The sequence below is a fragment of the Echinops telfairi genome, unplaced genomic scaffold (assembly GCF_000313985.2).
Source record: "Echinops telfairi isolate 266 unplaced genomic scaffold, ASM31398v2 ScPeMD7_7469;HRSCAF=8507_1, whole genome shotgun sequence".
Lineage (NCBI taxonomy): Eukaryota > Metazoa > Chordata > Mammalia > Afrosoricida > Tenrecidae > Echinops > Echinops telfairi.
Window position 1 is genome coordinate 97,450,820 of NW_022111373.1, and position 12,375 is coordinate 97,463,194.

Below are 12,375 nucleotides of genomic sequence, written 5' to 3' on the forward strand. Positions count from 1 at the left end.
GATTAAAAAAATAAAAATAAACAAAAATCCATAAAAATAAAAATAAAACTCTCTCTCATAAAAAAGAAAGAGTTTTATATAAAAGAGCAATTGTATATTGAGAAAACATCCCAGCCCAGTTCAGATCAAGTCCATAAGTCTGATATCAGCCCAGATGTCCGATATTAGTCCATAAATTCCTCTTTAGACTCACGCAGCACATGCAATGATGACGAATGCAGGACCATCACAGGCCAGTGGGTACAAAGTCGTGTGGATCCAGTGGCAGTGGAAGCATCTCAATGCTGGTGCGGGTCTCCACGAGTCTCCTCCAGCTCTCTGAGTGTCTCTGGAGGAGACTCGTGGAAAGGGGAGACAGAGAGAGTAGGTCTGGCCGCCAGTGAGCTATTTCTCTCCATTACACCTCCAAATGAGGTAGTCAAGTTGACAGGCTAGACTCCACCTCTTTGCTCAAGTTGAAAGGAGATTATGTAACTGCCACATATTAGTTCAAATGCATCATATATCTATATATGTATATATACTTATAAGTATATATAGAAGTACACACACACAAACATTTACTCCTCTCTTGGTGACCTCAAATTACTTCATGTTCAATCCACCTTTTCAAAGTGGATACTTCACACTTTACATACTACATACAACTTTTTCTCTAGTTTTCATTTAAAATGCACCTGCATATGGACATTTATAGTGATCAAACTAATGAATCTTAGATCTGCAAGATGTTGTATACACATTAAGTCCATGGTCTTGAGCCGGAGTTTATAGAAATGTGTTGTTGCATCATTTCTCCACGGTCCTTTGTTCCAAAGTTAACAATTCTTGTCCAAAGAAGATACTAGGCATTGAGTGACGCATAAAAAAACTCAAGCCATCCTACCTGCCAGGCTGAATCCGCAGAGAAGGAGCAGCCCCAGGGCCGAGGTCCACGTCATCGCCGAATTACCACGGGCAGGTTGGGGCAAGAGCTGGAAGTGTCATCGGTCAAGGGTCAGTTTGCTTCTGGTCACGCTCATGAACTCTATTTCTAGTTACATTAAGCAGCTTCTGGGACTTAGGAGCGGGGAAGAATTATTGGTTCCTTTCTTGTTTTTGATTTGTTCTTTACTTGTGATTTGAGTGAAAGTTTACAGAACAAATTGGTTTTCCATTCCACATATCATATACATTTTGTTTGGTGGCGTCATTCTTGTCTTCTGAGACTCATCCCTGATAAAATGCTGCTCTTTTGATTTTATATGGTTGGTTGTGCGAAGGGGGGTATACTTTCCTAATGTTCATGCTATGGCCAATTACAATGACTTTTCCTTTTATTCATAAAGCACTGCCATCAGATGGATCTCAACTCACAGGGACCTGATAGGGCAGGGTAGAACTGCCCCTGTGGGTTTCCAAGATCTGATTCAAACTTCTGACCTTGCAGTTAACATCTCAATGCATAACCCACTACACCCACATGGCTCCTGCACTCCACTCTGCTGTAGAAAAAGCACACCAGTCACCAAAAGGGTGATCCAGAAAAAAGTCCTGTGTGTTCTCTGGCCTCCACCAGGGTTCTTGAGCTAGCCAACCAGGTGGTACAGTACTATGCTATTATGCGTCTTGTCTTTGGCCACTCAGGTCTCTCTGCCTAGAATGCCTGTCCCACCTTTTCCTGGTAAATTGACGCATCCTTCTAGAGTCATACAAAGGTTTCCCTTCTCTGAGAGGATAATGTCGACCAGCCAGTCCCTTCTTTGGGCTCCCACAACTCCCCAGCAGCTGTACTTCCACTGCTGTCTCTGCCATCCGCGAGGGCATCTCACCACATACAGGGAAGCCCTCCAAAGTGGCGCCTCTCATCGATCTCTTTGAAGTCTGAGTATTTAAGACATTGCCTGGCACATGGTTGTCATTGTTGTGTGCCTTACAGTCAATTCGAACACAACAACCCTATAGGACAGAGTGAATGACTTCATGGTGTAGTACTTGGAAAACTTGTCTGCCACTATCCACGGATTGCAGAGCCACGTATAAACATGTTGTACTTGAAATAAACTCTTGCATGTATGAACTGTAACCTTCCTAGCAAGAGACCATAAAACCAAACTCACAGCTCTGGAGTCAATGCTGACTCATAGTAACTCCCTAGGACAAGGTAGAACTGTCCTGTACATTTCCAAGACTGTAACTAGTCATGGGAATATAAAGCCCCGTCTTTCTGCTGAGAAGCAGCTGGTGGTTTCCAACTGCCAACCTTTCAGATAGCAGCCCAATGTGTAACCACTACACCACCGGGACTCCACAAGCAGTACTTTTTTTAAAAATTACCTTTGTATAGAATTGGGTGTTTATATGCTTGATAAAGAAGGAGGCGTTAAATCCTAGGACCGGCACTCTGGGCACCATGCTAAAGCGGGTGGAGTGGGAATTAAGCAAAAAGATGCCCAGCCTCCCTGGGTGACTCGGAATTTCTCACAGCCCAGCAGGCTGTGGGTTATCGTGTTACTTTTATTCGTCAGCTGGAAGGAGCCTCTGTGCTTAATCTCTTCTTAACATACATAGACTTGTAACCTACAGTGAGAATAATAGTAATAGTAATGTTGTTATGTTGTGAGTTGGACTGCAATCCACAAGGTTTTCAGTTCAAAACCACCAGCTGCTGTGAGAGAGAAAGACGGGACTTTCTACTCCTGCAAAGAATTACAGCCTCGGAAACTCACAAGGGCGGTTCTACCCAGTCCCATAGGGTGGCGCTATGAGTCAGCATCAACTTGATGCCAGTGAGCTGTTGGTTTTGGGGGGGACTGTTTTCAAAGCATTTTCACATATTACTGCATTTGATACTTGTCACCTTAGAGGCAGTTATTTTAGGTTGAATTATAGGAAATTGCTACTCTCCTAAGTTAAAACCATCAATTTCAGCCTAATAAACTAATAGGATCCTTCTCTCTTTTTTGGATGAGAAAAGCAAGAATCTTGCCCAAGATGAAGTGAAGAGGTGTCAGATCATTACAGTCTATTTCAAAGTCCGTAAATCCATTTGGGTGTGGACTGCTTTCATACACAGAACATTCGGAAACGGCCAGCGGCAAGACTGGCAAAAACAGCAACCGAACAGTGAGCACGAGTCACCTATTGTACCCTACCCAATTCCAACCCCTAACGTGCCTGCAGGAGAGAGTAGAACTGCCCCTTAGGGGGTGTCCACGGCTGAAATCTTGACAAAAGCAGACGGTCTCAGCTCTCCCTTAGCAAGCAGCCCTAAGGGAACTGCCAACCACCGGTTTAGAGCTGAGCATTTAACCGCTACAGCGCCAGAGCCTCTTACTGAGAGCTTGATAGGAAAATTAACACTCAAGAGATAACACTGCCAACACACACTTTGCTGCCTCAACTGTTAGATTTGCTTCAGGATAGGTTTGACCTGCTGATTCCAAATATGCTACCAGTTTTCCCTCATCAGCTCTAATTTTTGAGATACATCAAATATGCTGTAAACCCCTCCACTCTGCTGGCACATGAAAAGTTAGCTATTTCAATGTAGTGTTCGCGAGGGTGAGCTGGAGGAAGTACATGCTGGCTTTACTGAAAGCAGTCTGTTGTACTAAACATCTAAGTCAAGTTATAATTCACACGGTGTCCTTGGAGCCAAAGATCTATTTAAACAGCACAAATTACATAAACTTGGAATTGTACCCCATTTTCACTTCACCTTGATTAGGAACTGATTAGCAGGCAGTTCCAAGTTGTTATCTTTAAAAGGGGCCAGAAATAAGAGTTATTGCACAATAAATTAGGAACCCTGATGGCATAGTGGATTATGTGTTTGACTGCTAACCACAAGGTCAGCTGTTCGAGCCCACCAATGCTCTGCAAGAAACAGATAATACATTCTGCTCCCATAAAGATGGGCAGCCTCAAAACACACAGGAGAAGCTCTCTCTACCCTATAGGGTTGGATTTCACAATCAACTGGCTACTAGTGAGTTTGGTACAATAAATATAGATTCAAAAGTTCTGAAGCCCAAAATGGGTCTGTCAGGGTGCAAAGTCTTTGATTAAAATTAAAATGTTCCAGTCTGCCTTTAAAATGGCACAACTTTCCCACCTGTGCACAGAAACTCTGAAACGTTAGAATTTTTTTCTAAAGAAGCTTGGAGTCAACCTCTCCTCTGAAACATTTAGCATGAATTACCCACTGACTTCTCTATCTTAAAATGTGTTCTGAAATGTTTACTGCATACTTTGCAGTAAAGATCAAAGAAAAATTAGATCTTCAAAATATATTTTTAAATTGCTATGAAGTCTTACTTTTTTTGGATCTCTACATTGCCCTCAGGAACCCTGGTGGCATGATGGTTCCTCCTTGAGTTTTGATTTGCAAGGTCAGTGGTTCCAAACCATCAGCCCACTACAAAGGAGGAAGGAGTCTTGAAGACCCACAGGGGCAGCTCTGCCTGTCCTACAGGCCCACTGTGAGTGGCAGTGAGTTTGGTTTTCCTTTTTGGGAATTAGCCTCACATCTTCCATATATGTGCCTTTTCAATTTCCCTTTTTATTTTCCACTCTTCTCAAGCTGAGCTCTGGCTTTGCAGTATCCAACTTGTAGTCTCCGTATATATTGCCCAGCCTCCCATATCAAAAAGAAAATCTACTGCCAGCTAATCAATTCTAACTCACAGTGACCCCACAGAGAGGACATGCCCCTTTGGTTTCCAAATCTGTAACTCTATTAGAGACTTCAGAATGATGGGTGGGTTTGAACCACTGACCTTGTGATTGGCAGCTCAATGTGTAACCAACTAGCCACCATGGGTCTATGTACAGGTTCCCTTGGAAGTCCTTTAATACCTAATTCTTTTTCAAATATGTCTTACTACTTTTGTGTTACCCCATAATTTGTGGGTCTGATTCATTTCATATTTAAAAACAGGAAGATAATGAAATAGTGGAACAGACAATATAGTGGAACAACATATCTAAGAACTGGAACTGATTCAGTCTATCTTATGCAATTTTCTGAATCAGAGCCCCAAATAACCCCAGGAACAGGTCAAAACACCAAGAAAAATATTTTTTTGGTTGAGCTGTGTATCAACCCAAATATTATGTAGTTTTAAAGTGGTATAGCCAAGATTTGAATCCTAGATTCTCTCCTATAAAATCTTACAGTAATTATTAGTAAACTACTTTCCTCCTCAGCCTTCCCGCCATGAATCACCAATACACACAAGGCTTTTCCTTCTTGGTTCCCCAAGTCTAATGAGCTCTAGCCTAGATTTCCCTGAAAGATAAATCTACTATGTTCAGATATTTTCTCCAACCCTCTGGCCATATATATGTGACTACCAATCCTATATCCAGTTGCTATGAGTCTGAATCAACTGGGCAGTGGAGTTTGGTTTGGGGACTACCAACAATAGAGTCCCTCTAAATGTCAACTCCCAACCTAACAAAGGAATAATTTCAGTGACAATGTCTGACTCAGACCTTCACTGAAGAAACAGAATCCCCAATAAAGTAGAAAAAGAGGCTGAATTTGTCACCTTTTCAGTTATTAGAGGCTTCGAAATGAATTTCGCACTCACCTCCATGGAGGTCCCGCTGATTCAAAAGACCGTCCTCCTCACGACACGAGTCAGGCCAGGAAGGGCGAGCTGGACCACATCAAGAGATGTGACTATTTCGTTTCTGGTTACCCCAGGGTTTTTCTTGTGCTTTGAAGCCCAGCCCACACCAAGGTGGCATGTACTCATTAATACTAAGAAGAGGAATGCATTATTGTGGCTTTAAGAGACTCCAAATCATCAATTTTACCGGAATCTAAGAAATAAAGGGAGTGCCTAAGCCTTGAACTGGAACTTTCTATTGAGAACGCCTTTACAAATTGGATAATGGGTAAATATTGAAAGTGCCTCTAGTCTGAAAAGAGCGATATGCCATTATGTAACTTTCTTCTGATGAAGAAGGAGATGAAGGAAAGGCAGCTAACTCTAAAAAGAAATTTTACTTATTTCTAAAGAAGAGCACAGTGAATGAAGAATAAAGAGCCTACCTGAATCATTATTATTATTAATAATAATAATAATAACATATGGGACTCTTGTTTTATGTCAGGTACAGTGCCAAGCAGTTTAAATTACTTTTCTCAATTAATCTTCACAAAATCCTATAACATGGGTAGCATTTATTCTCCATTTACAGATGAGAAAACCAAGGCCCAGTAGTGGAGAAACTTGCCCAAAGAGGTGGATCCAGGAGTTGGATCAGGGCAGACTGACCAGTGTCCATGAAATCAAAGTGTTAACTGAGAGGACCTCTACAATTTCTGAAAACACTATATGATTTTATGTTTTTACAAGATTTTACAACTGGTTGACAAAATCATAAAGAAATAAACAGAGGAGGGACGATATTATGATACAAAATGAAAGAAACTCAATCTAGGCTTCAAAGCAAGGTAAGCTTTCCAGTGTTGTGTTGTTTTTGCGTTAAACCATTTCTGATCTTCCGCAAGCTTTGGTCAACCAGCCAGGAGATTTTAGCAGGAGAAAATGGGTAGTTCTTCTACCTAGTAGATTATGAATATTAAAAATCCCATTATAATGAATGATGTGGGATAGCTAAACTTTAACATTTGTTGATCAGAAGGCATTCCTCTGTTTAACCAATCTTTATCCAACACCTTGTGGTGGTTAAGGTTGTGTGTCACCTTGACTAGTCCTTGCTTTTCAGTAATCCAGCAGTTATGATGTAGTGTGGCAGTTATACAATGATATAATTGAGCAGTTGTGAGATGATGTCGTCATCTTCCATTATGAGATCCTATCATGCAATCATCTTCATGGTGAGGTCTGCTATGAGCAGCCAATCAACTAAAAAGGAGTTCCCTCAGGGATGTGGCCTGTCTCCAATATGTATGAAAAGCTCTCTGGCTTTTTTGTTCACTCTGGAAATCTTGAGATCAGATGATGAAACAATGTGTGTGTGTGTATGCAATACACACACACATATAAACTTTACTGGTTTTGCTTCTTTAGCGAATACAGCCTAATACGCATCAATTATATGGACAGCACCTGACTAAAGGTGTTGCGTATGGATTATCATTCTGGTTACTACATGGATGGCTGAACATATGCATTTATCTTCATCCCTCAGGAAACAGCACTATATAAGAAAGGCACAGAGCCACAAAGATTTTTTAAAAATGGGATTAAAGACACCTGCAAATAAGATATGTCAACAAACTTTTGGAAAATGGAAACTGGATCACAGGGTGACTGAACTGGTAAAGACAGGAAAGCTGAACCTTCAAAATATTCACAAAAGAGATACCAACAAGAAGCAAGCATAAAAATGCAATGCACTCCCACAAAGTCTCAAGAATTTGCAACATCAAGTAGCTACTTCTGAAAAATGAAAACATGAAGATTGGTTGAAAATCTAAGAAGAGACAATGGCCACCCTAGCCCCTTCCAAACCCACAAGGTCAAGTTGACTAAATTCTTCCATTCCAACATTGACTGGGGGGGGAGCAGGGGGCGGGGATTGTGGAAATGAGTATGACAGAGAGCAGAATAAAAAGAAATTAAAATCCTATAAATTAAATCGTCAGAGAAAAAGAAGAAAAGAACTATGCCCATAAAATATGAAGATGCTTTGAAAAAGGAATAATCAAAGAACAGTAAATAAATGTATGAGAGCTGAACTATAAAGGCCAAAAAATAAAATTGAGGAAGACTGGGGGGTAGGGGGGGTGGGGGGTAGGGGGATAAAGAGATGGAGAATACTCAATATCTGTCAATCAGCAGTTCCAGAAAAGGAGGATAAATAAATGGAGGGGAAGAAATTATGAGAAAAATTATATCAAAATATTTTCCCCAACTGAAGAACTAATGTTTTGAGATTGAGAGATTCCACTATTACCATACTAAGTGAAAATAAATCCACACAGGGTACAAAATTGTGGAATTTCAGAATACAAGGATAAAGAAGAAAATCTTCAAGTCAGTGAGTGGTAGGGTGAAATCATATTAAAATGACCAATGATGAGAATGGTCTTGGATTTCTCAATAACAAAACCAGAAATTACAGGCAATGAATCAATCCCTTTATAACTCTAATAGAAAATAGTTTCTCTCATCTAAGATTTTCTATCCAACCAATTAATTAACTGGGTGATGAGAGTAAAATAAAAACCATTTTCAGGTATGCAAACTCTCAAAAATGTATCTCCAAGCACCCATCTCCAAGATGATATTGGAAAATGTACATTACCAAAAATGTTTTAAAATATGAACTTAAAGGATAAAATAGGCTCCTGAAAACAGAGGATTTCAAATAAGAGAGAAGTAAGTCCAAGAATGATGACCAAGAGAAATCACAAGTACATAGTAGACCTTATGATAGTCTGATTCAAATGATCAAAACTAGTCCATTTCATATCACTACGCTTTTATTTATTTATTTAAAGAAAATTCAAAAATGGTTGCAGCAGGTCATTGACAGAAGGTTGTCAGAAATTTATGTCTGATTCAGAAGAGGTCATACAAAAGGAATAGCATTGCTGATGTCAGATGAATCTTGGCTGGAAGCAGAGAATACCAGAAAAAAAGTTTACTTCTGTTTTATTGACAATGCAAAAGGAGTAGAGCCTATGTGTATTATTCCAAACTATGGATCACGTTGAGAAGAATGGGAATTCTGGAACACTTCGTTGTGCTCATGTGGAGTCTGTTCATAGGCCAAGAGACAGTCATTGGAACAGAACAAGAGGATACTTTCTGGTTACAAATCTAGAAAGGTTGTGTCTGTGCACCATACTTGCTCAATTTGTATGCTGAGCAAATAATCAGAGAAACTCAATTATATTAAGAATACGGAATTGGGCTTGGAGGAAAGCTTATTAGCAACCTACAACATGCACCTTGCTGCTGAAAGGGAGGAGGACTTGAAGCACTTACTGATGAAATCCAATACCTACAGCCTTCGTGTGGATGGCAACTCATTGAAAAGAAAACACAAATTATCACAAGTGGACCAGTAGAAGATATCATGATAAACAGAGAAAAGTTTGAAGTTGTCTAGGATTTCATTTCACTTGGATCCACAGTCAATACATATGCAAGTAGCAATAAAAAAATAAAGACTTATGACCTAGGGTAAATCTGCTGCACAAGACCTCTTTCAAAGTGTTGAAGCACAAGACCTCTTTACAGTGTTGAGGACTAAGGTCAGCCTGATCCAAGCCATGATATTTTCAATCATGTCATATGCATGTGAAAGCTGGACAATGAATAAGGAAGACCAAAGGATAACCACTGCATTTGAATTGAGTTGGCAAGGAATATTAAAAGAACAGACAAATATGTCTTGGAGGAAATACGGCCACCATGCTTCATAGAGGCGATGGTGGCAAGACTTCATCTTACATATTTTGGACATGTTTTTAGGAGAGAACAGTCCCTTAAAACGGACATAATGCTTACTAAAGCACAGGTGATCAAGAAAGAGGAAGACCCATGGTGAGATGGCTGCAACAATGAGCTCTAACAATTGTGAGTGGGGCACAGCATCACCAATGTTTCATTCTGGTATACCTAAGGTAGATTTGAGTCAGAATTGTTTGTGTGGTACAGTGGTGATGCATTGGGCTGGATACCACGAGGTTAGCAGTTCAAAACCACCAGGCACTCTGTAGGAAAGATAAGAGTTGCAGTCTCAGAAACCATCAGGCAGTTCTAATCTGTCTTATAGGTTCATCATGAGTCAGAATTGACTCAATGACAGTGAGGTTTTTTTTAGTTTTGAACAATCACACAACAGTGCCTAGCAAAAGAGTATGCAACGATAAAAATAATAAATTTACAGTGAAGAAACTTGACATTGTTTTAACTAAATAATGATGGTTAACATCACCAGCAATGATACGTGGATATTATTTAGTATGATGTTACAAGAAAAATTTAATCATTGTACTCTACTTTCCAAAATTCACAATCCCAGTTTAATCATGAGAAAAACACCAGTGTAACCCAGATTTGAGCAATTGTAAAGGATTACATCTATATAATACCAGTATCTGTCTTCTAGTTAAGGCAAATGTACTATGGTAATATAAAAGATTAACAATGAAAGAAACTGGGTTAGGAGCATATAGGAATTCCCTGTACTATCTTTGTGACTTTTAAAATAAATTTTAAATTATTCCAAAGCAAAGAGTTTATTATTTTTTTAAATCTAGAGAACACCTTAGGGCACCTGCTGGAGTAAACAGGTTTATCCATAAGTAAACTGCTATAAAAATGATCCTATAAATAAGCATTTGACAATAGGAAGATACACATTTGTTGTCATGTGGGAAATAGAAAACTACAGAAGAGCCTGATATCATTTGGTTAAAAAAAATAAAAGTGTTAATAGAATATCGTTGGCAAGAAGCAACACCAGCGACCTTTATTTCCTTGTATGTATGTGCCTATGATTCAAATTTTTGACAAGTGAAATGAATGGTTATAGTAATAAAGAAAGGTATAATGGCAGTTGCTCACTCTAGTGGGCTGAACAAAGATGATGCAGATATCACCACTCTTAAATAGGAATTCAAAGGTCAAGGGTCAGAATGCCAGGGAACACTAATATTGGTTTTTCAGAATCAGTGACTACTGTGTAACATAATATAGGATTTTAACCATGTGTATAGTAGACCTCATAATTAGACATGGCCATGTGATAGAGAAGACTGATGTGGACTGAGAGGTAGGGATGATTTGAACATGTGAACTAGAACAGCCAGGCTATGTGGATAACATAAACCAGGTGACAGCAGCACATGAGGAAGATATGGGGCAGGTCTGAGCTTGTAATGAGAAAACAATAGCATAGCATCAGACAAAACTGGTTGGAAAGAATGATTAACCCACAAATAGTGAATTAAGTCACACAGAGGTGGAGAGAGAGAACCTCAATGCATATATCCCAGTCTTTCAACTGCACACACATTCCTCAGTGCTTGTGTGACACTGTATATGTGACAGTGTTCTGTGAAAACCCTCTAGAAACAAAATGAAAAAAATGTAGAGTCTTTCTCTTGAGAAAATTCACAACTTGAGGGGGAAAACATACTGTAAACAAATTGATTTAAAACAGAGTGGAAATTGCTGTCCAAGAGGTATGTATAAAGTGCTAAGGAAATAGGAAAGTGGACCATTAATTGCTCTCTGATGAAAACAGGAAAAGTTTCTCAGAAAAAGGTACATTTTAGCAGCACATTATGAGGAAAAATACAAAATAATAAAATAGCAAGCATTCCTGGTAGAGGTTTGTAATAGCCAGATATTATTGTCTAGAAGCCATGCTGGAGCCCTGGACCAGTCTCCCTGGCCATAATGGGTCCCAGATTATATCTGATTCACAAATCAAGATAATCCACCAGTCCTCGCACCTCCAAATGTGAGATCCACTCAGCTCAATGGTGCTGAACAAAGAGGCAATCAGGCCAGTATTGTGGCAGCCATTATTTAGATGTGCATGAAAAGGAAACCAACTGGGGATGGGGGTGGGGGATTAGAGTGCATGTGACAACAGATGCTTCAATGCCCGACTTTCCAGCAGGTCATGGGAAACACAAGAAACTCTGATGTATTAATGTCCTGCCTGTTAGTTCATTGTTCACCTTGCCTGATACTTCATTGCAACAATCTGAAGCCTATTTTAGTTAGACTGGCCAATTTTTCTTTTCTTTGTCAAATGATCCCTGGTTAAAAAGATGCTTGAGAAGAATCGGTTTCTGTGGGGTTTTCTTTTAACTTTTTAATGGGACTTGTTTGGAAGTTTACAGAATACATTAGTTTCCCATTCAGCAATCCACACACATTTCCTTGGTGACATTGATTGTAATCCCCACTCTTGCCACTTCTATGTGAACTATTTACATTCATCCTTAATTCCTATCCTTTCTGAGCTTAATCCCTGGAAAAAATGGTCTCACGTGGTTGGCTATTGAGTGCATACCTCCCTGTGTTATTGTTGGTCTTATAAGACTATTGTCTGCCTGAAAGTTGAGCCATGGTGGTGACTTAAATGGTTAGAGTGACTAAGGCCCATAATACCATGGACTCTTCAGTCTCTCAGATCAGTAGGATTTTTTTTTTTTACTTTGAGGTGTTTTCCCCAACATTTTTCTCCCACTCTATCTATGACCCTCTATTATGATCCCTTTCAGAGCAATCAGCACTCAGGATTGTTGATACTGATGTTCTTGTGGCCCAGTAGCCCTTTTGGACTATTAGTTTCCTTGTGCCTTGGATTTTCTTCATTCTTCTTTACTCCAAATGGCAAAAGACCAATAGATACACAAGAGGTGGGTGCTCACAGGTTGTGAAG

The 12,375-nt window shown here is 39.7% G+C and overlaps 1 protein-coding gene across 1 annotated transcript in view; it reads right to left on the reverse strand.

The window, feature by feature from the left end:
• The window catches only part of IL31RA (interleukin 31 receptor A), a 59,440-nt gene extending 57,046 nt beyond the window's left edge, over positions 1–2,394 (reverse strand). Inside the window, exons 1-2 of the mRNA XM_004703711.4 lie at positions 2,317–2,394; positions 887–974 (exon numbers count right to left, since the gene is read on the reverse strand). Of these exons, the coding sequence (XP_004703768.2) occupies positions 887–974; positions 2,317–2,394 (166 nt within the window). The remainder of the gene's footprint in view (positions 1–886; positions 975–2,316) is intronic.
• Between the last annotated feature and the right edge of the window lie 9,981 nt (positions 2,395–12,375).